This window comes from Colletotrichum lupini, chromosome 7, assembly GCF_023278565.1.
Source record: "Colletotrichum lupini chromosome 7, complete sequence".
Classification (NCBI taxonomy): domain Eukaryota; kingdom Fungi; phylum Ascomycota; class Sordariomycetes; order Glomerellales; family Glomerellaceae; genus Colletotrichum; species Colletotrichum lupini.
The window spans coordinates 1,052,084-1,078,891 of record NC_064680.1 but is presented as its reverse complement, the minus strand read 5'-3'; the positions used below and the strand labels follow the sequence as shown (position 1 = coordinate 1,078,891).

At 41.7% G+C, this 26,808-nt stretch overlaps 8 protein-coding genes across 8 annotated transcripts; 4 read left to right on the top strand and 4 right to left on the bottom strand.

Moving 5' to 3' along the window:
- Positions 1-1,219: 1,219 nt before the first annotated feature.
- On the top strand, positions 1,220-4,186 carry CLUP02_13352 (protein kinase domain-containing protein; the record flags this gene model as incomplete). The annotated part of the gene is made up of 11 exons (XM_049292291.1): positions 1,220-1,300; positions 1,364-1,404; positions 1,475-1,525; positions 1,592-1,655; positions 1,697-1,792; positions 1,867-1,967; positions 2,019-2,207; positions 2,268-2,292; positions 2,406-3,047; positions 3,114-3,941; positions 4,028-4,186. The coding sequence occupies 11 exons, from the start codon at positions 1,220-1,222 to the stop codon at positions 4,184-4,186; spliced, it is 2,277 nt and encodes a 758-aa protein (XP_049149437.1).
- Positions 4,187-4,482: 296 nt separating this feature from the next.
- Positions 4,483-6,569, bottom strand: CLUP02_13351 (serine/threonine protein kinase; the record flags this gene model as incomplete). The annotated part of the gene is made up of 5 exons (XM_049292290.1): positions 4,483-4,569; positions 4,635-4,750; positions 4,829-5,049; positions 5,582-6,260; positions 6,302-6,569. The coding sequence occupies 5 exons, from the start codon at positions 6,567-6,569 to the stop codon at positions 4,483-4,485; spliced, it is 1,371 nt and encodes a 456-aa protein (XP_049149436.1).
- Positions 6,570-6,623: 54 nt separating this feature from the next.
- On the top strand, positions 6,624-9,877 carry CLUP02_13350 (extracellular alkaline serine protease; the record flags this gene model as incomplete). Its single annotated transcript, XM_049292289.1, has 9 exons — positions 6,624-6,655; positions 6,716-6,799; positions 6,879-6,950; positions 7,050-7,101; positions 7,160-7,598; positions 7,653-7,780; positions 7,834-8,732; positions 8,822-9,155; positions 9,215-9,877. 9 exons carry the CDS (start codon positions 6,624-6,626, stop codon positions 9,875-9,877), a joined length of 2,703 nt encoding a protein of 900 aa, XP_049149435.1.
- A 127-nt stretch (positions 9,878-10,004) lies between these two features.
- Positions 10,005-11,319, bottom strand: CLUP02_13349 (uncharacterized protein; the record flags this gene model as incomplete). The annotated part of the gene is made up of 5 exons (XM_049292288.1): positions 10,005-10,308; positions 10,363-10,571; positions 10,638-10,928; positions 11,074-11,182; positions 11,255-11,319. The coding sequence occupies 5 exons, from the start codon at positions 11,317-11,319 to the stop codon at positions 10,005-10,007; spliced, it is 978 nt and encodes a 325-aa protein (XP_049149434.1).
- A 387-nt stretch (positions 11,320-11,706) lies between these two features.
- On the bottom strand, positions 11,707-12,630 carry CLUP02_13348 (uncharacterized protein; the record flags this gene model as incomplete). The annotated part of the gene is made up of 4 exons (XM_049292287.1): positions 11,707-11,744; positions 11,821-11,993; positions 12,100-12,195; positions 12,527-12,630. 4 exons carry the CDS (start codon positions 12,628-12,630, stop codon positions 11,707-11,709), a joined length of 411 nt encoding a protein of 136 aa, XP_049149433.1.
- Positions 12,631-12,853: 223 nt separating this feature from the next.
- On the top strand, positions 12,854-15,343 carry CLUP02_13347 (protein kinase; the record flags this gene model as incomplete). Its single annotated transcript, XM_049292286.1, has 7 exons — positions 12,854-12,947; positions 13,114-13,229; positions 13,317-14,019; positions 14,100-14,896; positions 14,967-14,995; positions 15,062-15,131; positions 15,209-15,343. 7 exons carry the CDS (start codon positions 12,854-12,856, stop codon positions 15,341-15,343), a joined length of 1,944 nt encoding a protein of 647 aa, XP_049149432.1.
- A 284-nt stretch (positions 15,344-15,627) lies between these two features.
- CLUP02_13346 (uncharacterized protein) lies at positions 15,628-16,087 on the bottom strand (the record flags this gene model as incomplete). Its single annotated transcript, XM_049292285.1, has 3 exons — positions 15,628-15,693; positions 15,775-15,825; positions 15,893-16,087. 3 exons carry the CDS (start codon positions 16,085-16,087, stop codon positions 15,628-15,630), a joined length of 312 nt encoding a protein of 103 aa, XP_049149431.1.
- An 880-nt stretch (positions 16,088-16,967) lies between these two features.
- On the top strand, positions 16,968-21,175 carry CLUP02_13345 (exo-rhamnogalacturonase B; the record flags this gene model as incomplete). The annotated part of the gene is made up of 16 exons (XM_049292284.1): positions 16,968-17,057; positions 17,117-17,203; positions 17,270-17,469; positions 17,546-17,568; positions 17,622-18,265; positions 18,327-18,458; positions 18,528-18,728; positions 18,786-18,905; positions 18,980-19,030; positions 19,138-19,342; positions 19,398-19,768; positions 19,902-20,167; positions 20,218-20,297; positions 20,367-20,608; positions 20,674-20,743; positions 20,814-21,175. 16 exons carry the CDS (start codon positions 16,968-16,970, stop codon positions 21,173-21,175), a joined length of 3,144 nt encoding a protein of 1,047 aa, XP_049149430.1.
- Positions 21,176-26,808: the final 5,633 nt, after the last annotated feature.

Genomic DNA, 26,808 nt, shown 5'->3' with positions numbered 1-26,808 from the left:
GTATTAAGAAGTAGTATAAGGCTAAGCTTATGCGAGGGGTATATATTATAAATATTTATTAACCCGAGGTAACTTTTAATTATATTAAAGTAGCATAGGCTATAAATCTAACTAACCGAGACGTTAAGGTACTTAATAAGCGGCTTAAGTAATAATAAACGAATCTTAATCGAGGTCTCGTTTATTACTTAATCGACTTTATAACTAATAAGCTCTACGTCTTTATTAATAAGTTATTTATAAATAATAATAACTTTATTTTATAATTAGAGTATATTATTATCCTCATTAATAAGAATATAAATAAGAGCGAATTTATTATATATAATAATATAATTTACTATTTATTAACTAAAAATAAGTAAGTAACGAGAAGTATACTAATATTAGAAGCTTATAGTATAATTAACGGCGTTAACCTCTCTTATATAATTTTAATAATATTAAAAAAAATTACTAATTAAATTAGCTTTATACCTATTTTAATAGTTATTTATATTAATTCTTATTTATTATATAAATACTTTATTAAATTAGGAACGACGAAGGAAAAGAGGCTTATAATTAATATTATAGCCCTTAAGTAATTATATAAAAGGCGCGAGATACTTAAGATCCGTTAGATTAATAATAAAAATAACCTCGTAAACGCTTTTATAAAAGTAGTATTAAATAAGGGATTAAAGTAATTCGTAAGTAATAGAAAAGTTATTATATAAATAGAGGGATAGGTTATATAAAAAGAATAAAAAAAAGGGGGAAAAGGAGACGACTTAGTAAATAGGCCCGAGGTCGAATTATATTTCTAATTATAATAATTAAATTAATAAAAAAAAGAGAAAGTTAATATTAGATTAGAAGTTTAATTTAACTACGGTATATAACTAACTACGTAGGGGCTAATTAGGGGCCCTATTTATAATTATCGTAGCTAGCTTAACCTATAGTTAGAACCTCCTTTTTATACTTATTATATAAATATTTATATAGTTTAATTAATCTCTTTATTAACTACGGTTCGAACTAACTACCTTGTAATAGGGATACTAACACTCACATCCTGACTCGGTTCCATTCACGACTGTATTCTAATTGTTACTATGTCCACAAAAACCAGTGGAAGCTCGTTCTGGGCATAGTCTGTCGGGATAATACAAGAACATCGACGTAATCAGCCCGATTCCAGACTGGAAAAGCCCTAAGATAGAGTTGTAGCACGATGGTTACCACTGAGCCTGGCGAGGGCGAAGTCTATGTGAACTCTGTGTTCGTCCGGTTTTACGCAGTTCATTATGTCAACGTCGCAAGTCATTCTTGAATCCTGACTACGTTCTGAATTTACTTGCCGATGCAGCATTCGTAGTGCGAGGTCATGAGATCAAGTGATACCAACTTGGCATTATAGTGGCAAAAATACAAATAACGCCAAATTTCTATCTATTGAGTAATCTTCATTCGGAATTAGATGGCTCAGCTTGGCTAGAATCATTTATCACTGCTCCCAGTTTTTGGAACTCAAGATATTGTAGCAGAGCAGAGTCTTATTAGTAAATTTAGATATTAAGACAGAGAATGAGTGAGACGATAAAAGGTTTTTGGACCCATGCACGCATAAATCTGATGACAGAGATACATATCAGATGCTTGGGGCAAATGTTCAAAGGGATTGACTACGAGTGCTTAGACACGTGCTCAGTTTCTTTTCACTTCCTCTTTTCTCGACTGGCTTGGACAAATCTCCAAAATCAACATGGAGGTAGTATGCAGCCTGCATAAGTCATTCTCACAAAAAGTGGCAAAATCTTGTTTGGTATAGCTGAAGTAGCTGCTACATCTCCTCTGATATGCATGCAACCATGACTGCAGATTGTTTTGTGCAAATCCCGTTGGAGGCAGGCAGCTTACTGCATACCCATCTACCTAGTACTCACACATTTAAAAGCCAATAACCAAGCATATCTCATCCTGTGATAATGCACAAGTCGGCATAATATTGACTGATACTGGAGTGCCAATAGTGGGTGGCCACGACAATCGCGGGGTATTGAGAGGCGCACTTGGCGTTACGAGTTGATCAAGACCGGCAATGCACATGTCGTCCTGGGCGAAGTCCGGTGCACTGGGCCACGGAGCTCGCCCGCGGAACCCTGTGCCATGGATTACAGCTCACGAGCGACGGTTGCGCTCCGAATTCCTATTCAGTTCTCGTAGGTAGCAAACTATTTTGAGCAGGGCTTCTTTTGCTCAAGCACATTTGTTTCAATCAGAGCAAGTGAACGAGTGGTTACGATGGTTAGTTGAATTTCCTAGTAGCTACCTTCGAACTTATTCTTCCACTGGCATGAAAGTATTTTTTTCAACCGTTACGACTAAATCAAATGCTAAAATGCGACTTTCTCTTCCAGGCCCATTCCCCCAATCTTGTTGAAGCAGCGCGCGATGTAATCCAGCAATCACTTCACCTAACTTCGCAAAGGGATCTCCAAGATTACAGTCGATGGTTCATTCCTCGAGGTCAATTATTCACTGTGTTGAGCCGCGAGAGGGTCAAAGAGTTTCTGCAAATACTCCTTGATCCTGGTGTTTATACCGAGCCTCTTGTTGACAAAATCGCCACCTTCATAAGTCCGAAAAAGGAGGCCTGCGAGTGCGGAGAATCATGCTGTACTGGTCTAAGAATCATGTTCTCGGCTTTTCTGTCCATGGCCCGAGAAGACTTGATCATTAGTTGTTGGCGAGCCTCGCCCTCTCTTTGCGATAGCTTGTGGCCGATCAATGCGGCAGATGCGCGCACAGCGCATCATTCAGCGATACAGGAAATTCTCCGACCTCTCCATTTGGAAGAGAAAGATCTTGTATTTCAGGAACAGTGGCCCATGAGATCACCGTACTTTACAAAAATGTTTCCGTCAGGACACGAATATCACCAACGACTTCCAAACGATGTAAGCCTACCATGGACAGAATTAGAGGTCCGGGAAAAGTGGAATAGACGCCAACGAACCTTTGTACGGAGAATCAAGATTCACCAAGATCACCATGCGCTAGTAAGCACTCTTGACGACCGCCTACGCGTTGTTCATCCTTTTCACATTCTAACCTAAGTAAGCTAGGGAATGCCAGGAGACAGTTTTGCGCTGAAAGCCTTCGAAAAGGGTCGAAATTTGAAATTCGCTGCAGAAAGATTTAGGAGCGAAATCGCATCGAATCAGAAGGTGACACATCCAAACGTTGTCGCGTTTCTCACAGCCTTCGAACATAGAGACGCCTTCTACATTGTGCTTCCTTGGGCACAGGGTGGAAACCTGCGACAATTCTGGGACGAGTACTCCCTCGTTGGTGCCCAAGAAGGCATAAGCTCTTTTGCGCCGCGGTACTCCATGGACTGGATGGCAGACCAATGCTATAACCTGGCTGATGCCATTGCCACCATTCATGGCCATCGCTCCGAGTTGGGAGGGTTTGCTCTTCAGCCTCAGCTACATCAAGACATCAAGCCCGAGAATGTTGTCTGTTTTGCTGATTTTATTGGCGGAAGACCATTATGCATCCTAAAGATAATCGACTTCGGCTTGGCCTTGCCAGTCGTTGATGGCTACGTGCGGCGGAACAGCGTCGTCCAAATCAAGACTTATCGGCCACCCGAAGAAGCGTTTCCCCACTCAATGATAGGTACTTCCTGGGACGTATGGTGCTTGGGTTGCCTCTATCTTGAGTTCGCTATCTGGGCTCTGAACGGATCAGTTGGGATCGATGACTTTCAAGCCGAGCGCCTCAAGCAAGTACACGACGCATACGACGACGATGAATTCCCTCCCGTTCTAGAAGATACTTTCTTCTCCATGCGTAGAGTAAAGGACATTTCAGATAGGATGAAGACTACGAGTACCACGTTCGAAGGCGCGAAGATGGTCCCGGTGCTCAAAGAATCAGTCACGATAGTAAGTGAGGCTCGAACGCAACCCCCAATTTGACCAGGCCGTGATTAATATCAGACAATGTGCTGACTCTCTGCCTTCAATCATAGAAAATAGAGTCTCTTCTAAATGACTCTATGTGCACACAATTCCTTGCTGCTCTGCTTGAATTCATGGAATCGAATATGCTTGTCGCAGATAGCGGCAACCGAGCTACATCGGCTGAGGCCCGCGACCTATTGGCACGATGGAGAGTCACGGAACAGTAGATTCATAATCAGAGCCAAGTATTGGACTTGTGTTTCTAAGAGTCATGGCCATTCGACTTTGAAAGGTCTTGAATTTCTTGTCCTAAATGCTCAGGTTGTCTCTTACGCACGAATGAGTCTTCAGAAATTTGTAGAATTAAGAAAAAAACACCGATGCTGTAATTTGCCTCGCACCTTCTCAATCATCCTAAATACGCATTCCCTGCTGTACGCTCCAAAAGAGTTTCGCTGCTTCAAGATCGAATTCGGTCATAATATTTTCTTTTTCTTCCTAACACACTTGGTTTAGCAAAGACTTAAGCAGTTTGGGGCGAGTAGAAGGCTTGACGAACCAATGTCAGTCGCCGAGGAAGCTGTAGTTCGAAACCCATTTCCATTGTAGCCTACCAATGTATATTTCGTTAACGGAGTTTCTCGTATTAGCATCTATTTCTCGCTGCCATCATACCCTTATGTTGATATCGGTCTTTGGAATGCCAAAGGCTAGTAGAATCTTTTGCAAGACTCGGACGTTGCCGTACCGATGAAAAATTACGTCAGTTGCTCGAAACTCGTTCCTCTGGCCTGATTTCGATGGGGAACTTGTGTTAGTGTGTAAGTCCCTTTTCTGGGATTCTACTGAAACATCTTCTTCCTTCCCACCTTGACCGCTGGAACGATCGATACCATCGGACGAGGATCTCTCATTCTCCCCTTCGGCAACGCCCCCTTCTGTGTTGTCGCTAACCTTTGTACCTTCATCTTTTGAACCTTCATCTTCTGTACCTTCATCTTCTGTACCTTCATCTTCTATATCTCCATCTTCTGTATTTTCATCATCAACTCCAATGCTGATTGACTGGTAGCACAGAGATTGAAGATGCCTTGCAATGTGGCTTGTTAGGTTTGTTTGGCTGGAATGGGTCCTTGTAACTTCAATTCCCTTCAATCGAGATTCCGGAGCGACTCTCGGCTCCTTATTGTCATCTGCAAACTGGACTTGACGGCGTCGATAATTCGGCGTTGGACTCTCTGGAATGATAGTGGTGCGTGTAGTGTTGACAGGCTCAGACAATCCAGCAGATTGCCCTCGCTGCGGTTCCTGTTCTGATATGACTTGCTTACACATAAAGCATACTGCTTTTTGCTCGTGTTCCGAGTCTTGCGGGCGGTGAGCGTGATGCATCCAGTCAAGACCATGTTCGGTTTCCATGTGTGTTCGCCATGCGGTCAACTTCGCAAACGTTTGAGGGGGATATGCACACTTCTCCGAAATGCAAACAAACGGCTCTACGTCTTCATCCACGTGACGCCTAAGTACTCGCGGAGCATGATTAATTCAATCAATTCCCATGTTGCTTTCTGGTTGGGCTGCATAGTGGTGTGAGGACATGTGACGAAAAGAGTTGTACTGACCTCCACCACCGAGTTCTAGTCACTTGCTCCGTTGGGAATTGCTTGCGACAGAACTGACATTTCCTTGTGATGTCTTCAGAAGCTTCAGCCTTTGGTTGCCGAGGGTATTGGATCTCCGTTCCTATTGCTGTCGTCGTGCTGACTGAGGTGGTCCGCTCTAATTGTATTGCGTCATAGCCCTCATTGAAGGCCGACTGATGATACGTTGATGCCTTACCATCATCATGCCAGGCGCTCGCATTTTCTTCTTCAGCACGTGTGTTGTATAACCTTTCTCGTCTGCCGCATTCGTATTCCAGTCGTTTTCTTCGATAGATCATGGATCTTATAAGTTGTGTCTTCAGCAAGCCAGGAATGTCCGGGAACTTGCCGGAGACCATGCCTTTGATGACTATCTCAGTTTCTGAGTCTTGTGGATTTCTTCGGATGAATTCTTCCAATCTAGCTGGCCGACTTAATTTGGAAGATTTTGAGATCAACGCGGCTATGCGATTGAGCCTTTCAAGAGCGCCTAATACCCCCTTGAAGGCGACGTTCAGGTACCTCATATCTAAATCAAGGCCAGGTTCCTCGGTATCACTCAATTGGACAGTGGTTCCTGGAAACCTGTCCCCCAACTTTGTCTCGAGTCTGCTCTCTTGCACAGTGATAGTGTTGCTCCGCGCTGTGTCAAAGTGAGCTTACAGATAGGGTAGGGTTCAGCCCCTTGGGATGAAATACCAGTTTCGAGATTGCGCTGTATGAGCTTGATCATCTCCAAAATGATCAATCGCGGCGGCTTGTGGTCGCTCAATCGAGCGTCGAGGCAGATTTGTTGCTCTGCGAAGACCCCCGAATTGTTTGCCCAGGCCTGAAACCTTTGTTGAAGCTCTTTCAAAGCGGTTTTACCTTGGTGGGTGGTTTGTATCATATCGCGGAGCTGATCGTCGCAGCCCCGGGCCGCGATATGTATCGCAGGACCTTGCTCATTGAAGGCAGGTGCGGCCATGGTGGAGAGCTGAAGAATTCGCAATGAGAAATGTTTGCATAGTATGCTGTGGATATGAAGCTTTGGTCCGAGAAACCAGAGTTGCAGTTTGATTGGGACTATTTTTACTTGGAGATGTGTCAGACGTAATCAGGCTCGGGGAATAGGCCTGGAGTCAAATTGACGTGCCCCAACATTGATCCTTCCATTCTGAGAGTGTCACAATATGAAGAGTGGCATCGGACGTACATGTGAATATCACCAGGCCTGCAGCGCGGTCAGCTGGGCGGGTGGTGCCTGCAGGTCGAAGTGACTTCGGCAAGACATCAGAACTTTTGACTGGATGCCAACGGAAATGGCCAAGCAGGCGAGGGGGGGCGCCGATGTCCATGAACCGTTCCCGTTTGCGGCCCCACCCACACCTTCTATTTAGGTTTATTCGAAAGTACCTATCGTACGGATAATACTTACCATATTTGCTGAAGGAGGAGATAACAACAGAGCTCCGTCACACTTTCTCCTCATCCTCGCGACCCGCTGCTCGGCCTCGACAGTACAGTTACTATCACAATCAAACTCCGCAGTATCTTAGATCTGGAGGACGCACCTAGACCAATCCTCATTCGACCTCAACTTGTCGGATACCTACTAATGTTATGAACTGGTTGGAAAAGCCAGTCTCTGGCCTGCTAGGGCGAATCAAAGAACGTGTCGAAAAGATAGTTGCAGATGTGCCCGAGACTGATCAGTCTCCACAACGTCTAGACTTCCGGAACGATGCCGAGCTATTAGTGGCCGATATCAAGATATTACAGCTGTGGGACTATCTTCCGGAAGAATCAGAAAATCCACGTGGTTCCGGTTCATTCGATAACCGCCAAGCTTTGGAGGAATGGGAGATATTAGCAGTGAATTTGGGCCAACAAGATCGTTCGAACGAGATTGACTTCAGCAGGTGTTCAGTAATTTGTCAAACAACAATGGGAGGCGACATTCCTTTCGAGACGACAACACCATCTGAGCGCAGGACATTTCTAACCGAGCCTTCAAGTAATCTATTTGAAGTTCTCGTGCGTCTGTCACGCTGTTGTGGGAACCACATAGCGCGTCTTCATTTGAACGGTTTCTGTATGAAGAACACAGATGCAGCCGGTCGATTCTCTCTTTTCCTCTCATCCAACTCGGAACTGAATTCAGGATGGAATGAAGCTTCTTACGACACAGTCATGTACGTGAACACATGTAAACCTTGAAAGGGTGCTAACGCCTCTGTGGTTGAAGACAGGATACCGATGTAGAAGCCTCTGCACACCAAGATTACCTCTGCAGGCTTCTAAGTCTCTGTGAAGAGTCCAAAAAGCCTCTGTATATCAATATCCAGCAAGCTCGCGATAGGAGACACGTCGTTCTTGTGACTGAGAAGAAGTCGAATCGGACGCCTCACACCCCAACACAATGTCTCGGTAACCTTCTTGACCAAGGTTGGTTCGGCAGCCGTGACCAGCTCCCCATGGACAACGGCATACTTCCTGCAGAAAAGGCAGCACTCTCCCTGAATCTCGCACTAGCTTTAGTTCATCTTTCACCGGACGCGTGGGTCCGAAATGAGTGGAGCCTCGACAACATCTTTCTGTCTTGGAGCCCCGGAGCACCGGATGGCTCAAATCCCCCGACTATAGATGTAGAGAGACCATATCTGTCCATTCGACTAGAGAACGAAAAGGAAACGTCCTCTCCAGACAAGACATCCAAGACAGGCACTGTTGAAACACTAATGCTGTCATTCGCCCAAATTCTCATGGAAATTTCAACTGGAAAGAGACTGTCGAGAGGTCCTCAGCCAGTCTCTGTAAAACGCAGTTGTCTAGAAAGTTGGGTCAGAAGTCGTGATTATGAATACAGCCTTTGCGGATCTGTGAAACAAGCCGTAAGATCATGTTTGGCAGCGGCTGATTCTGAGGAAATGGCGGAGATGACGACCAATGAGTGGATCTATCACAAAGTTATCTCGCTATTGGAGAGAAACTGGCAACAATACGAAATATCCGACTCACCAGAATGCCGAGAATGGAACTTGAACTTTCTCACCAGAGCGACATCACAGGGACCAAGCCGCAGCGAAGGCGTGGTCAATGAGACGACCCCCTTGAGTTTAGAAAACTTCCACGGCAGTGTTTCTGGAAGGTAAAGACGCGACTAAACCTCTATTTTCGCATTCATTTCTAACTAAAAGCTCATAGTCATGGAGAGAACTCATCTCCACTCTGGTTTAGAAAGATGAATGACGTTTATTCCATTTTAGGTTCTCGTAAACAGTCTACCCAGACTCGAGTAGCAGTACTGGATACCGGTATTACTCAGGAAGAGGCAAAGCATTTCGGAATTCAAGCCCACTCATATCGCGACTTCACTAGAACTGAGCAAGTACAGATGAGAGATATTACGGGACATGGCTCGAACGAGCAAGTGCAGATGACAGATATTACGGGGCATGGCTCGAACATTGTGAAGCTAATTTACCGAATGTGTGACTCCACTGATGTTCTTGTGGCTCGAGTCTGGGAAAAAAACAACGAAACCGGTGGTACTGCAAAGGCAGTAGTCGATGTGAGTTTGAATCAAAGCACAATCTTCCGAGATTAAAGCTCACGTTGCCATGTATCAAGGCAGTGAACTGGGCAGTTGAGCAGAAGGCGGAGGTCATTTGTATGGCCTTTGGGTTCACGACAAGAGTCCCCGATCTTCGGAAAGCCTTGCAAGATGCTATTAACAAGGGCATCCATGTGTTTGCTGCAGCTTCTAATCCCGGAAACATTGCACAAATCACGTACCCAGCCGCTTGGGGTGGGGACATATTTTGTACTTTTTCAACGAATGGCAACATCAAGAACTCTCATGATCTCAATCCAACAAGCCGCCATGAGAACAACTTTGCCATACTAGGCGAGAATGTGGAGCTTTCCGATAACACAAGACAACCCAGAACGGTGTCCGGCACGTCTTACTCGACTGCGCTTGCCTGCGGCTTAGTATCTCTCTTGCTGAACTTCTCAAAGCAAGTTAGAGACCCCGAAGGCAAAAGGGAGCAAATTGCGGATGTTTTGAAGTACAGGAGTCATTTGACCCAAGTACTTGGTATGATTTCAGAACCCGATGGGTGTTATCGGTGTATCGTCCCGTGGAAGTTGTTGCCAGGGAACCTACAACGACAGCTTCCCTTGAAGGAAGGGTTTGGCTTCGACGAAAGTACAAGGGATAAGATAAGAATCACGGTGCGCGACAAATTGATCGAGACGCTTGACTTGGCTGATGAGATTTGGCGTTACTGACGAGATTTGGCCTAATCTATGAGTGTGCGAAAATTTATACAGTTCTGTAGCCTCTCTTCTAACGTGAACGACATTAGATGCGTCTGGCATCAACATGCCATGATTACCAATGACAGTGTGTTTGCAATCAGTCGACAGCGAGAAGCAAGATTTCCTCATCATCCCCTGGATGATCAGAGCTTATTACACAATAATTATCCAGCCCGGCGGCAAGGGCAGTTGCTTCGGCAGTGGCCTGGGTTTTGTCTAGACCAAGTGTGGTTCCCGTAGTGACAGCTTCAAGCCCAATACTTGAATGAAACCAACTACCTGAGATCTCAAGTAGCCTGACAGCCCAAATGAAGGCATCGTCATATTGAGCTGTCACTGATGTCTCGGTTAGCCGAGAATACTGGCCCTCGATTCCCACATTGAAGGCATCAGCGATGTCGCTTGAAATTGTCAGTAAGGCTCACTAACAGAAGTGTGGTCCGCTTGAAACTCACATGCCCGGGTTTGAACCCCCGGATTTTCCCTGGCAGTCTCTGTGTTCAAGTTTTGCGCCTTTTCCAATTTTGATTCCGGTAATCATGTAAAGCTTCCAGCTGCCCAGTGTCTTGCGCTGCTTGACATATGCAGCAACTTGAGGAGCCCTGATGCAATCCTGAATATAGTTTGTCGTAGGCGCAATGGCCTGTGTCTCCAACTGATCGAACTCCCATGAATCACTGCCTCCCGTAGTCGACCCTACTTTCACCCCGGCTTGGATACTTATCCCTACCCCGGCAAGAGCTGGAGCACCTGCGCTCGCGCCGGCACTGCCATCTAACTGTGTGCTGCGAGACCAAGAGACGTTGCTCTGTGTCGATCGTTGGACCCGAAAGGTTCGAGGAAAGCCAGGCAGCTCGTCTCTGTTGATGACTTGATCCAGGCTCTTGATACCAGGAATGATGTGTCCCAAAAGAAGAGTGCCGCAAGCTTCCCTGTACGTCTCATCCACATAAACGGGCGCCTCATAATGAGTTTGGTCCAAGACGAACCAGTACTTGATCATTTTCAAGTTTATGCTCAACTGTGGCTTGGTGTACGAGAAAAGGCTTTTCTCATCAATTCTTTTGCTAAAGGACAAGATCGATAATTAATCGCCCTGATAGTAGAGGGCAATGAAGAAGGGCACCCGACAGAAAGGGCAATGGTATGAGAGAAGTGGAATTCACATATCGAGTGAGGCATGCCTCGACAAGATGATTTATGCACTTTTCAGAAGGACAAGTGCTATTCGTTACGCTGGTAAAGGCTCCTTGTAATATTGAGTCACACGTCAGACTGCATACATGCAAGCAGAAACCATTGCGATTTGACAGGCTAGGTTACGAAGGAGCCGGGTTGAGACGTTACTTGACGGCATTTCTCCAAGCCACTGGCATTTCCTTTTGGATTGCTAGGCTGCGAAGGTGCTGCATTGCACAAATTTATCAGGGATAGGTACCTTACTAGTTCGCAGTTGCCAAGTCTACGTACCTTCATCTACATCGAGTAACATAATACGTAGCTTTGAATCATTACTTCCACACAAATCGCTCAACCTGGCCATCTTTGAGGGACCACAAGGGATAACACTGTCCGTGATTGAGAATAACGTGAGTTGCTAGAAACATACACCGTACATCTACCTTACTTTCCTTTCAACTGATCAATGCAAAAAGTTGGAAAACAAGAAATATCGCGAACAGGAAGACGGCCTTCGGGAAAATCGCGTTGTTACATGTAAAAGAACTCCTAACTATTTGACGGCAAGATTATAAACTCAAGAAAGTTATATCAGCAACAGCTTAAAATCTCTTCCTCGCTCAGTGGTCTTCTTGCGTATACACGATAATTGTTTGACCTCATCTGTCGTAGCAGGCGTCAACGATTAGTATTCTTCAGCGAAAGCAAGATCGCCGTAGGCTGTCCTGTGGCACATACATGCAATTGGTAGTCGTTGCCAAATCGATCCTTTAAGAGTTTCTGGAGCTTCCGCTTGTTGATAAATCGCCCGGATATTTCTTGTTTCTCATAATTGTGATTGTATGCCGATGATGAAGTTGTCGATGATGAAAAGCCAGTACTTTGTCGAGTGGATGGCTGAGAGTAGCTGAAATTGTCATAACGAGGATAAGTCGGTTTTGGGGAGGTGGAAAACAGGGCGGTAAGGTAGTTAATCATTGAAAAGAGAGAAAATCGCTGGTTTGAAGAGTCACTGAAATCGAATCTTATTTGATATACCCAGAAATATCGTGAGGTTATTGAGAAAAACACAATGAGGATGGTTGACGGGATTCAGGATCGCAGGCCCTCTTGAAGCAAGAAGTACAAGTTGATTTCCCCGTCGGACACCTATACGTACATGCATCGGACTGACTTCTACTGAGCGAGTAATATTGTCTTGCTAGGGATAAGAAAAACCTTTCATATTTCGTTTCCCCCCTTTCATTACGGATAGATGCCGAGCATCCCATCAGATTGCACCTTAATAATGCCAGCATCTGCTGCATTCTTACTTTTGTTGCACTACACCATCCCTTTGGTTCGGTGGCTGAAGATTTAAGCGCACGGTCCGCCGGTGCGGGGTTTTATCGATCGACAGTGACATCGCTCAGTATGCCTGGCTGCCTACGGAGTACCTACTTGCTATCGGGTGAAAACATGGCTTCATGTTGGATGGCAGTGGTGTGGTGCAGCAGGCTGAGGGCCTGGCGGTCACGGTGTGGATGGTCCAGTGTAATACGCATGTCGGATATTCCCACCATAGAAGACGAACGACTTCTCTCATGTTTCCCATCGTATCATAGACCAATCATAATTTTCGATTGGTTCAATCCTTTTCTGAAAGGTGGGTTCGGTGTCTACGGCCGTCAATTTCGCGGCCTGCCTCGAGCTTCGAGTCAAATTTGTCACGTTCAAATCTGCACATTGACGGGAAACTGTGACTGTCAGCTGCGCAAAGCGGTGGCTATGGCAACACCGCCTATGGCAATGCCGCGCCAGAAACAGGCAGCAAAGGACGTGGGAGCCTTACGGCATTTTCACAGCTCAAAAACACACTTGCGTCCAACTCTTTCGCGGATCATGACCACTACTTAGATCTACATATCCTCATCCATCCAATCCCGAACAAACCGGTAGTGCTTCTTCGACTAAACGACTACACCGAACTACTTCCTCACAACATAACCTATCACGGATCTCTCTCCAAGCCTTGAACAGGTAAACAGGTGGGTTGCTTTCTTACTGCATGCGCTGTTTAGCTGTCGACATGTCGCACTATGGCAGAGAGAGGCATGCGTGCTGCAGCCACAGCGTAATGTCCACTGTTGTGCTTCGTGTGGATGTTCCTGCCTTTTGTGGGTTAAAAAGCAATCTTTCTGCACGTATCTGATTTCCAAGTCATTCCAGGCCGCTAAGAAATACCTTACAGATCTCCAAAACCAGTCCGGGTCTCGAAAACCGAGCTTGCCTAATGCCACAGTCATTCGACGTCGGCGCCGCTAGGGATGATATCGCCTGCATCCTCCTGCGTGCTTCATGCCAAGATCTCAACGACAAACGCAATCGGTTCGTTCCACGGGGCAGTTTAGTGTCCCAATTCGACCAAAAGAAGGTGTCAGGCTTGTTAAGCACATTCATTCCCTCCGACAAGACTAAAATTGCTGAAATTGCACGTTTCATTAGTCCCAGCAAGCATCAAAGATGTCCTTGTTGTAAGGATGCTTTGTGCACAGGACTGAGAATTATCTTCGCAACATTATTCATCCTTGGGAAACAGGAAGTAATATTGGATATTTATCAAACTTCAGTTCATATTTGTGATGGAGCTTGGCCATGCAGCGATCCAAACTTGCCAACCTACTTTTCCCGTGCTGCTGAGGCGCTTCGGGACGTCCTGCAAGCCCTAGATGCACATGATCAGGAGCTATTCCACCAGCTGCAGTGGCATATGAGGTCTCCGTACTTCAGTCAATCAAGGACAAAGGTTGATGAGCAGCCTTATCATCTATTGCATGATGAGATTTCGTTGCCGTGGTCAGAGCTCGACATGCAGGGGAGGATACTTGATGGACAAGTCTCGTTTGTGCAAAGAATCAAGATACACCGAGATCATCACGATTTCTCAGATGCAAGTTTGCAAATCGGATTGATCACCGATCAGGCCATATTTACTAATAACTTCTCGTGTCTTAGCAAGCTGGAATACCTATAGAATATTTTGCGTTGAAGATCACCGACAAGAAGCATACGACCAAGGCTGCCGAAACTTCTTTTATGGATGAGATTGCTGCCAACCAAAGGACAACCCATCCCCGTATAACACCGCTATTTTCTGCCTTCAAACACCGAAATCGATATTATCTCCTGTTTCCCTGGGCTGACGGGGACAGTCTCTATGACTTATGGAGAAAGCACGACTTACATCATGATTCAACGGAGCATTGGCCCTCTTGGTACTCAGTTCAATGGATGATAGACCAATGCTACTTCATCGCCGACGCCTTGGCCACGGTTCATGGCTATGATTCCCGCGAAGGGGGGTACTCTTCCGAGGCCCAACTTCATCTCGACATCAAGCCGGAGAACGTTGTCTGCTTCCAACAGTCCCACGATGGCAAAGTCTCATACGATTTGAAGCTAACGGACTTTGGTCTATCTAAGCCTTTCAATCGTAATTCTCCGACACGTCCGACGCAGAAGGCGGAGACAAAGACATACCGGCCACCTGAAAGAGATTTCGAGAGATCCAGGGTGGATGAGTCGTTCGATATATGGTGCTTGGGATGCTTGTTTCTCGACTTCATCACCTGGGCCATAGAAGGGTGGGCTGGAGTCGAGAGCTTCCGCGAAAACCGCCTTCAGGAGACAGATGAGATCGATGTCGACCTGGAGTTCCCGCCGGTACTGGAAGATACTTTCTTCAAGAAGAGGGTGCAACGAGGGACATGGTGGTGGCCAAGAAGAGGTCCTCGGACCATTGTTGCAGATCTAAAGCCCTCGGTTACTTCGGTGAGTGTTTGAATATCCAATGATCGACGATTCTGCCCAATTTGTGATGCTGACGGAAATCTGGTGTCAGCAATTTCAACGTCTCCGCGCCCATGCACGGTGCACAGAGTATTTGAAGAGATTCCTAAGTCTTGTCCAGTCAAGAATGCTGCTCATCGACGGCAGTACGCGGGCAGCGTCGAATGAGGTTCGAGATGTTCTGCAAGTGTGGAAGCAGAGCTTCAAACAGCAGGTGGTCCAGACTCGAAGCCTCCATCCGACTGAAGTAGTCACGGACGAATGAAGCAAGCCCTTCGCTGATAATTCTGAAAGCCTGCAGATGCAATGTGGAAGACCGGATGTTACATCACCTCAACCTTGAATATGCGAGATACGGCAACGACGTGGCACTCAAGGATTGGGAATCCCCGCTTCACTATTAACACGGCAAGTCTGGGGAGGCAGTAGAAGGCACTGCACGCTTACAAATTTTCGAGTATGGTAAGGAATTACGTCTGTCATCACCAGGCTTCCTTGCGGTGGAATTGTGAATTATTTTCACATGTATTTCAGTTCCACGAACGTCCATCTACCTTATCTACGGAGACCGAGAGGAGGGGTCATGCAGACGCATAACCCCCGCTCGTCGACGATGTAGCTAATACCTACTTATCACGATCCGGAATCACGCCCAAAATGACAGACAATGCGCCCAAGATTAATTCTCTCCACTGCAAGTGTCCCGAAAGAGTTCATTCTTCTTCAGAGTCTACCTCTTTCGCCTTCTTGAGGGCAGCGTGAACGTTTTCTATCTCCTCCTAGTTTCATGGGAAGCACCTAGGTCAGACGGTGAAATGACTTCATAGAAATTCATCCAGCCAAGAGATATCTAGACTCACTGGGGTCAACTTTCGAGGAAGTTGAACCTTGAGACAGTCGGCTTTTGTTGCCTAAATCAGGAATCAGTATGTTATCTGGATGTGAAAGGACGGGAGCGAGGCTTGGGCGACGCCTTACCTTCACCTTAATCGTCTCCTTGGGAAACTTGAATCTCAAAAGCGTTTTCTGCAAAACCTTCACGTCGGCATATCGATCGATTATCGTGTCGGTCGCGATAAATTCTTCCGTATTGGCCATTTTATCTCGTTTGCCGAAAGTCGGGATGTAGCTCTTGAGCCTTGATGCCCAAGATCGGATATTTGTATCATCCATGTAAAGCAACGACGGGGCTTTTAAGAATACAAATACAAGTTTGCAAACCAAAGAATTTGTTGTCTAGTGAAGACTTCGCGAGTTATACAAAGAGGGTGCGCATTCTTCAAATTCTCGCATTTTAATCATCAGAGCCAGATGCTCGCCAGGCTCCAGCGAGGCAAAGTGCAGTTCTTCATTTTGCGAACCACTGAAGGTGGCTTCGGTGTCATCCAGAAAAGTGAGTGGCTGAGTTCCCGAGGCACCTTTTCAGGCGCACGCATACATGGCGCCATGGCTGGGCAAATGGCTTATCATCGCCTGTACTTCCACCGCGAGCTAAGAGGTGTCAGCACACGGCGTCGGCTAAGGTATCATGATATGACTTTTAGTCCACGTGCATTACCCCCAATGCCTTCAGTCGCGCTAAAAAAGCAGGCTGTGTGTTGTATCACAAGTGAGGCTCGGGGCACCGTATGTCACTACCAGGCTCATAATTTCGGTGTTATTGTTCATGCAGTATTGCAACCAACAACAGCTCATCGAGTTACGTGAAAGGACGGGAGCGGATATAGCACTGATTGGTCTAGTTGAGTGCATCTGCAGTCATCATGGCGCAGGGTCAATGGCAAAGCACAAGTTTGAACCTTTAATCCACATAGAGTCTCAGGCAGGTCGGGGGCCAGGAAACTGCCGTTGACATCAGTCTGGACCATTGGGTTTCAATGCTACACACACACTAATGAGCGGGCTGATGCACGCCAGAATCTTTTGCTGGCAAGTCGTGCAATTGATTCACTATACAAGTATAAGCTGAAGCAAGTGCCCAACATCGTGAAAACACCTTAGCTCTTTCCCTCGTTGATCCAGATGCTGAAGTCGCGTATCACTTGTTGTCACGATGGAATGGATCAGTCAAAGATCAGACTTTCTCAAAAGAGACTTGAATAAACTTGAATTTTCTCCGGAAGAGTCTTTCAAGATATCGACTGTGACTTTACGAAAGTCTGACAATCATGTGACTTTCCAGTTTATTTCATGTGTCTTTAGTCCAGCCTAGTCAAAATTAATCGCATCTCAAAGCCAAAAACCTTAGAGTTCACCACAGAAGATGAGTTTCTGAAATGGCTAGAATTGGTAAGTACCTCGAGCAAATGGTTCTCCGTTTCACCAGGGCTAGTCTGCTTACCACATACATCATAGGAGAAGTCGCCTCTTGAGGTGCCAGGCCTGGTGCTTGTGATGCATCATAGGCTGGATGCAACCGACCCACTGGGAGCCAGGTCACTGCCATACGGGAAGAGCACTTTCAGAAAAATAACTCAAAAACTATATCAGCACCGTTCGCTGGCGCTCCTGTTCAAGAGAGCCTCTACCGCGCTCATCACCCACAACATTGTGGGGTGGGAGGGCAGTCTCACTTCTTTGCCATCCATAGGTAAGAAAACCATTTCAGAGGAGCTCTATCCTGTTGTCAAGTGCTATTCACATCCACCCTTTGAGTCCGCCGGGTAGTTGTCACCATGGAGTTTCGAGGCTCTAACATGAAGCGCAGTGTACAACTGCAAGTCCGACATTGAAAGCCCACCGCCGACAGTGAATCGTCCAGACGATGTTGCGCTGTCAGTCACTTCATTTCCGACTCTTGGCACAGCTTACGCAGCCATGTATGGCTGCACGCAGCCCGTCATTGAGTCAACTATTAAGTGCCTGGAAGACTTTGGTGGACAGGCCTTTCATCCTCTCGCTATGCCAGTAATATTCGCGGAACTAGAACGCGCACGCCTGGTAGGTTTGCTTGACAGGGAGAAAGAGGCGCTTGCCAAACGTATCTTGGAGTTGGAAAACAAGCTTCGAGGTGAAGACCAGAGTTCTATTTCTGAGAAGGCAGATTCTGAGCCCACATCACAAACGAGAGATTGTGAGTCGACCAAACTTTGGATGGATGTCAGTAGTCTCCAAAATGGACTCCATAGTCTCAGGACTCAGCTGCAGAACATGATGGAACACTCAGGAAATCTAGCTACGACATACTTCAAGTCACCTGTCGAAGGTAGCAATAAGATTGATGAACATGCCGAAGAACGAAGAGCAGGAAGCAGGATTGAGATGAGATTACGCGAGATGATTGATGAGTTGGGAAGCAAGATCCGAAGCTGTGAAGCTCTCCTCGGCGGGATGTCCCTAGCTGCACAAATGGTGAGCATTAGCAAAACGCTTTCGTTGATTCTCTAGTTGCGGGACTGACGCTCATGGCTAGGAATCAAACTACTACACGAGACGAGACGCTAGAGTATCCATCATCATTGCAAATGCTACGAAGAGAGATGGCAGCCAAATGAGAAGCATTTCCCTGCTAGGGATGATCTTCCTGCCTGGAACATTTCTTGCAGTAAGTTCATCCGTTTCTGCAATATATTTGAGCGGTCGCGTAAGAACAAGTAAGCTGATGCATCGCAAGTCCCTTTTCTCCATGTCTTTCTTCAATTGGACTCCCCCAGATGGTAATCAAATCATCTCGCCGTGGATCGCTCTCTATGGCGTCCTTGTAATCGTGATCACATTGATCACTGTCTGGGGTATGAGGAAGTGGATGGAAGCAGAAGAGAAGAAAGCTAGGGAACAGATGGCGAAGGAGGTCAATAGCGATGGTGACTCCATTGTATGAATTTGGATTGGGTGTTGGGTATGAGCAGGGGGCTTTCGGAATCCGATGCAGTTGAGAATTACCTTCGCACAACGGAACGTATTTGAGTGTCTGAACATTGTTGGCTATTGTCACGGAGGGCCCGGATCGAAGGAAGTTCGTCCCATACTGCCCCGTGATGAAGCCTTTGGAGTTCGAGGAGGAATGGATCATATCCTCTTAAGTTTCATGGAAAAGTAACACGCCTTACAATGGTTGCCATGTAGTACGCAACTGATAGATGTATGTTCTTTGAAGTCATTCTCGTTGCGCAACAAGTGACCGGGGAAATAATATGCTTTCCCCGCATCACCCCGCCTCCGCATTGTCAATCGCCAACCGATCGACACCGTACAAATTTAGTCATAAACGTGGAGATCTCTAGGCCTTCGCGTACCTCCTCCTTCATGATTCGTGCAAAATCCAACCGGTCGAACGGCAACGATGTAACTCCGATGCTGGCCCCAAGGAATCCGGCGCGAGATTTCAGTGCGACCGACTAAACACGACGCTGAGATCGCGGAGACTCGGCCGGGAAAAGCCCGATTTGACGATGCTAGGAAACTATTCAATCCTTGGGCACCGTCACGGTTTGCCGGTGGGAGGTAGCGCTAGGGTCTTCTGTCTTTCAGCTGATGTTCTGAGCCAATCCTGTCGTTCATCGCTTTTTCAACCGTCAGCCACTGGACCCCGTGTTCTCAGCCCAGCTCAAAGGACCTGTTACACGTTGTTTGAACATGCACTATTCCTGGGCTGTTGGCGTGCTTTGCACTCTACTTGCTTCAGCTTCCAAGGTTTGTGCCCGAGAGACTGAAGACACCGCTGGACGCAAGACTTGTGTTGTCAAGGCCAGCGGGACCAACACGACCGACGACGCTCCTGCTATACTCGAGGCATTCACGCAGTGCGGCCGGCGCGGCAAGGTCGTGTTCGAGCCAACGACATACTTTGTCAACTCCGCTCTGAATGTCACTTGGCTGGACGACGTCGAGATTGATCTTCAGGGAACTCTACTGGTACGTTACCGTCCACGGCAGGCTTGTTGCCCCCCTTCCCGATCTTGGTTCAATTTGAGTGATGCGCCAAGCCAAACAATACCAAGACTTTCGTTTTATGGCGATCAGCTAACGCGAGACTGCCGGCTGTTAGTGGAGTACGAACATCTCGTACTGGCTCGCCAACTCCCTGGATGTTGGGTATCAGAATCAGTCCACCGCCTTCATCCTCGGCGGCAACAATGTTCGTCTCAACGGCCATGGACAAGGCACTTTCGATGGCAACGGCGACTACTGGTATGAATGGATCAGACAGCAAGCCAATACTTCCAACTACCCTGGTCGTCCGCATGCTCTCACTCTCAACGGGCTGAGGAACTCTGTTGTAAAGGGGGTAAATTTCTTGAGAAGTCAGATGTGGTATGAGCATATTCCCATAGAACAAGGTGGAACGTGACTAAGTTTAGCAGGACTTTGTCCATCATCTACTCTCATAACGTCGTCCTCGATAGCATCTTGGTCAACAACACCGGAAACCGATTCCAAAGCTGTATGTCCAGAACACCATGCTTTAGACTCTGCCTTTAGCAAGAGACTGAGTCTCGCTGACTTCGCATAGCGAACACGGACGGAGCCGACACGATCCGGTCCTCCGGCATCAAGTTCAATAACTGGACTGTCTACAGCGGCGACGATAGCATCTCTCTCAAGGCAAACAGCACTGATGTCAGCATTACAAACTCCAAGTTCTACAATGGCTTAGGCATTGCGCTTGGTAGCATTGGACAATACAACGACCAGTTTGAGACCATCGAGAGGCTGAAAGTCGAGAATTGCTTCTTTGACAGCACGTTGCATGCCGTTAGTCCTCCTCGCCCTTCTCTTTCAAATCCATGAGAGCCCGTCAGTGCTAACGATGTCCTCAGGTCTACTTCAAAACTTGGACGGATGATCAGAACGGCTACCCTCCCAATGGCGGCGGCGGCGGGCTTGGTTGTAAGTCTGAAGCTGTGAACACGCAGTAATACTCTTGGTGAGGATGTCTCTAACGACCTTGACTCTGCAGTTGCGTCGGATATGTCTTTCAAGAACCTCACTGTTCAGGGCATGCGCGGTGCTGCATTTGCAATCTCCCAGTGCACCCGTTTCCGCGGCGCACCTGGAGTGGGCAACTGCACCAACTCGCAATTCCAGATTCGTGACATCACCCTCAATGGCATGGTCGGCACGACCAAGTCATCCCGCGTTGCCAGTCTCCAATGCAGTGCTGTTGCACCCTGCACCAACATCGGTCTCTTCGATGTCGACCTGGAGTTTGCCAACGGGACTGCTGCCACTTCATACCTTTGCGGAAATGCTGTGAGCCCGCAGGGCTTCAATTGTACTGGGACTCCTTGTGTTGGAGGAAGCGCAACGGGTGAATGTTGAGCGAGGATCTCCGAGACTTATGATCATTGAGGGCAGGTGATATTCTGGTCGATATTATGTGTCAGAGCCGACGTGTTGTTCCGGCGGTTCCGGAGAAGCCGAGGTTGGGTGCCAAAGCCTTGCGCAACAATGTCTCATTCGAATGGCAACTGCGGGTACAGAGGTGCAAAATATTTGATCGATCGGGTCGTTTGTTTTCTTTCAGTGGCCAGGACTTGCCTTCTTCATTCGACCACTGTCGTAGAGTTATTATAAGGGTATTAACGTATATAAAGAGAACGGTTGTCTATTAGAAATAGGAAATAGGCACGAAGCTCGCTTTAATATAAAGGGTACGAGCGAAGTAGGCCTCGGTAATTATATAACCGAGGTTATATAATATATAATAAGGCTATAAATAGTTAAAGCTATTATAATATACCCCCCTAGACAAATATACGTTTAAAAAAAGCGTACTTAACTACTTATATTATTATAAAAAGGTCTACTAAAAGCGGAAAACTAAATATTAATATATAAAAATCTATTTATAAAAGGAATTATAAAATAAATTAGTTTATATATAGAGTTATAAGCGAGGGGTAAATTAGTTATAAATTAACCTTTATATTTATTATTATGAATAATTTTAAAGTTATATTATTAATAAAAGGTATAACTAAAGGACGGCTTTTTATTAATTAAATAATCGACCTATAGGTTAAGGGTAATAAATATATAAATTTCTTATTACTATTTATAATACTAACTTTCCTTCTCTCTTTAACTTATATTTATATTATTATTATATATATATACCCTTATTTTTTATTTTTATACTTACGTTTTTATATATATATATCGTTAAGAAAGGATCTTTACTAACGGTATTATTTTTATTTAAATATTACTAAAACGATCGGGTAGAAATTACGCTTATATTATTATAGTATAAGAAGCTAAGAAGCGTAAATATAAAGCTATAGCCTTAAGGGAGAGTAGTAGCTCCCCTAGCCCCCCTTACGAGCCTAAGATAAATAACTAATATTCCCTTATTTTAATTAGGGAATTAATAAGGACGTATAACGAATTAATACGGACGTATAGCTCTTAGGGACGTATAATATTCTCTACCTCTAATTAGTTTAAAAATTTATTATTAATATACTTAGATTTTACTACTTTTTCTTAAAATACTTATCTCTTTTTATAATCTCTTTTATATAATTATACTTTAAGAGAGCTTTATTACGAAGCTATTATTAATTTAATACGTCTTATATCTTCTTTTTCTTAAAGCTATATTAGTTTATATAATATAAAATAGCTTTTTTAATAACTTATGTACCGAGCTTATATTACTAAGCTTAATTTAATAATTTAAATAATTAAAGCTATTTTATAAAACACTAACGCTCTAATAATAATAATATATTATCGTCTCTTATTTTAAATAAAAACTATACTAATATTAACTAGTTCTATAAAGTTAGTAATCCCTATATATATAATAACCTAATAAACAATACTTTACTTAAGTTATTATAAAAAACGCGATTATTATTTTACTATTTATATTAATATATTAGAATAGAACTAACTCTTTATTTTAATTAGAAATTCTTTAATAAAACTAATACTCTTTAACTTTTTATTATTCCTTAATTCTCGTTAATACGTAGTCTTCCCCTTTTTAATAAAAAGTTTAAATAGCCTATATTTTACTTTATATGTTATTTTTTAAAGGAAATATAAACTACTTAATATACTACCCTCTCCCGAATATTACTAAAGCCTAGTCCTTCTCCTTTTTTTAATAAATTTTAATAACCTACCTAGCTTATTATAAAGTAATTTAATAATATTCTTTAGCTTATTATATAAGTTATTAAAACTAATAAAAGGTTAATAACTAGCTTTATTTAATAATATAAATAAAGCTATTTATAATAAAAAACGTAGGGTTCTTAAACGAACTTATTACCTTATTTACTTTTATAATAAAATCTTTTTTTAAATTTATTATTTTTTTAAACTATAGCTTCTTATTATACTTAAAATGATAAATCCTCCTCTCCTCCCTTAAATAAAACCCTAAACTTACTAATTCCTAGCGGCCTAAAGCTAATAGCAAATATTCTCTTTAATTAAGTTAATATTTTTATTAAAATTAATAGTTTTAATATTATAAAATATTATAAGTATAAGTAAAATGAGAAGAATATTTAGTATACATTTTAATATAACTAATATAAATATCCTAAGCCTAGCCGTAATATAAGTTTAAAATAATAAAGATCCCGAAAATATAACTATAAATAGAAGTTAATTACTAAAACTAAGGTCGAGGGATAGTAATTATTATAATAATATAAAGATCTTTAATATAGCTAATATAACTATAGGCCTAGTTTTAAAATATTTATATACCTTTTTTCTTATAAGCTTACCTAGCTAGTTAAGGATATTATTAAAATTATAAGCTAATAAGTTAGGATTTAAGTACGTAACGTATATATTATTATCTAAGAATAGTTTTTAAAGTCCTTATTTACTTAGCGAGATATTTATAACGCTAGGGCTCGTATAAACTAAGAGAAACTAGCTAAATACTTATTAACTATAGCGTTAATTAAGCTATTTAATAAGTAAAATGTTTTATATATAGTAAAATAAGTAAATAACGAGCTAAACTACCTTATTAGCCTTATTTAGACCTTTTTCTACTATTTCTAAATATAAAAGCGATTCTTTAAAATAATTAGCTTTAATAATACTTATAATACTAATCGCTTTAAGCTCTCTCTTTTCTAAACTACTAAGTAAACCTATTTTAAATCTATTTATAATACCGCGTTCGGCCTTATCAATAATAAAAAACTAAAGGGTTTCCGGTGTTTTTTAATAAGTATTTACTAATTTATAAACTAATACTTAATCCGTTACTCTATTATTATTATTATAAATTATAATAAATAAATAAAAGCTATATTAAACGAGTAGTTCCCGGACGTTTAGTAATAACTTTATATTTATTATATTAACTCTAATATTATACTTAGGGCTAAGTAGAAATAGGTTAAGGACCGTAGTTATAGTAATAATAATAATAAGTTTAATAACGAAGGATATTAATTATTAATATAAGTAATAACTATACTAAGTAATAAGGATAAGGTCTATATTAATATACTTATTAATAAGCCCCCTTTTTATATATATTATAAGGTTTTTATAATATAAAAGCTTATTATTTTTAGTAAAACTAAGCATATTTTTAAAAAAGCTTAGACTAAGCTTTATAAAAAGTTTAATAACTAATACCTAATCCTTTAGTACTTTTACGTAATATACCTATTTTTAAGAGCATAGTAAGCCTATTATTTTATTTAAAAATACTAAAACTTTAATACTCGTATTATTTTTAATACTAAGTTAAGTAATAGTAATATTAAAAGTTATTTTTTAAATAGTTTTAGTTATTTATATTAGCTTATTAATATTATATAAAATATAATTAGTAATTAAGAACTACGCTTTTACTAAGCTTATATAGAGGACGAGGTATTTATAAGCTAGGAGTATATAAATACTCGCTTTAAATACCTAAGCGAACTTCGAATAATACTTTTTTTAAAATATCTTATTTTAATTAGAATATAAGGCTAGTTTATAAAAAAAGTAATACTATTTAATAAGAGGCTATTACTAGACCCCCTCGGATCTTATAATCTAAATTATATTATTTTAATTAAACTAAGTATTTTATATTATTATAAAATCTACTTTAAAATATTAAATTTAGTTATTTTCAATAAATAAAAAGTATACCCTTAATAACGTCTTTAAAAGATATTTCTTTTAGATTTATATTATTAAATCTTTAACTTTAAAATTATTATATTTTTCTATAATAGGCTAAAGAATATAGTATAACCTATTCTATTATAACTAGCTTTATTTAAAAAAGGCTAGTTAGTTAGTTAAGCCCGTATTATTTATAATAACTAAGGTATTAGTAATAAAAAGTAAGGCCGCTTATTTAAAAATAGAAATAAGTTAATACTAGCTAGGTTTATAAAAAAAATAAGTTAGTTAAGTTAAAACTAAATATTAAACTTATTTTAATAATAAATAAGGAGTTAGTTTAGCGTTTTTAATAAGGGGAGGATAATAAGGAATTATATAAATAAATAGCTAATATAGCTCAGTATTTAAAGGAAATGGAGCTAATAAAAAGTAGTTTATAATAATAATAAACTATTATAATTATATTAAAAGAGGTAGTTAAGTAAACGTTATTATAATTTATTCTTTATATATTTTAAGTATATAGTACGAAAAAGCCTTATTTATTTAAAATTTATAAAAACTTAGATTATTAGTTTATTTAAGATTTATAAATCTTAAATAAGTAATATAATAGTTCTAAACGAATACGGGGGTTATAATAATATTCTTATTTTTAAAAATCTTAAACTAGAGCTTAGGTTAGAGAGGATAGTAAGAATAGCTATATTAATATAATTACCCTTATTACTTTTATAAAGAGATACTATTTTTTTAAACTAATTAGAAATAAAGAATATTATACGTCCCTAAGAGCTATGCGTCCGTATTAATTCGTTATGCGTCCTTATTAATTCCTTTTAATTATAATATAGCCTTTATTTATTTAATATTAATTTAATTACTTTATTTAATAAGTAACGGCCTTATAGCTAAACGAGTTATTTAAAAAGGTAACGAAAATAAAAAGGGTTTATAGCTCCCTTTTTTACTCTTTTTTAAAAGTTAAAAAGACGTCCTCGTTTTTTAAAAAAATAGTATAAATAAAGAGGGTTTATAGCCCCCTCTTTTATCTCTTTTTAAATAAAAAAGAAGAAAAAAAAAAGACTTTTTTTAAAAAGATTAGAGAAATAAAGTAGGTTTATAGCCCCTTTTTTTTACCTCTTTTTAAAAAGTATAGAGTAGTTAATTATATATATAATACTTTTTTAATTATTATTATTTATAGAACTAATTCTTAATAATAGACCCTCTTAGTACTATCCTTAGTACTAAGGTTTAATATAAGCCGGTACTTTTATTTCCCTTATTTAGTTATAAATACTTTAAGTATATTAAGAGCGCCCTTAGTAGCCGTTTAGATAGTACGTACTTTTTAAGTTTACGTATTAATAATAAATATTAATATTATTAAATTTATAAAAAGTTAGGTTATACCCCTATTTTTAAGGGATATATACGGTTCTTAAGTATAAAGTTCTTATACTTTAAGTAGGAAATAATAAAAAAGTTAGTAAGAACTATAATTATTAATATAAAACTACTTATACTTTATAAAGTATATTTTAAGCCGTTCTTATTTTATTTATTATTTATAACTTAATATATAGACTTTAACTCGTATAATAATAATATTATATAAGGCCCTTAAGTATAACGGTTTTTTAAATAAAAGTAAGAATAAGGGGGTTTATATAAACGAGGCCTTAATAAAAGAAGCGTTTATAAGCGCTCTTTTTATATTAAAGGCGTTATTAAAAGAACTTATTAAGGACGTAATAATATTAGCTATTTTATTTATAAAAATATATAGTATCTAAATTAGAATTAATACTCTTATTAATTTATATATCCTTTTAAATATA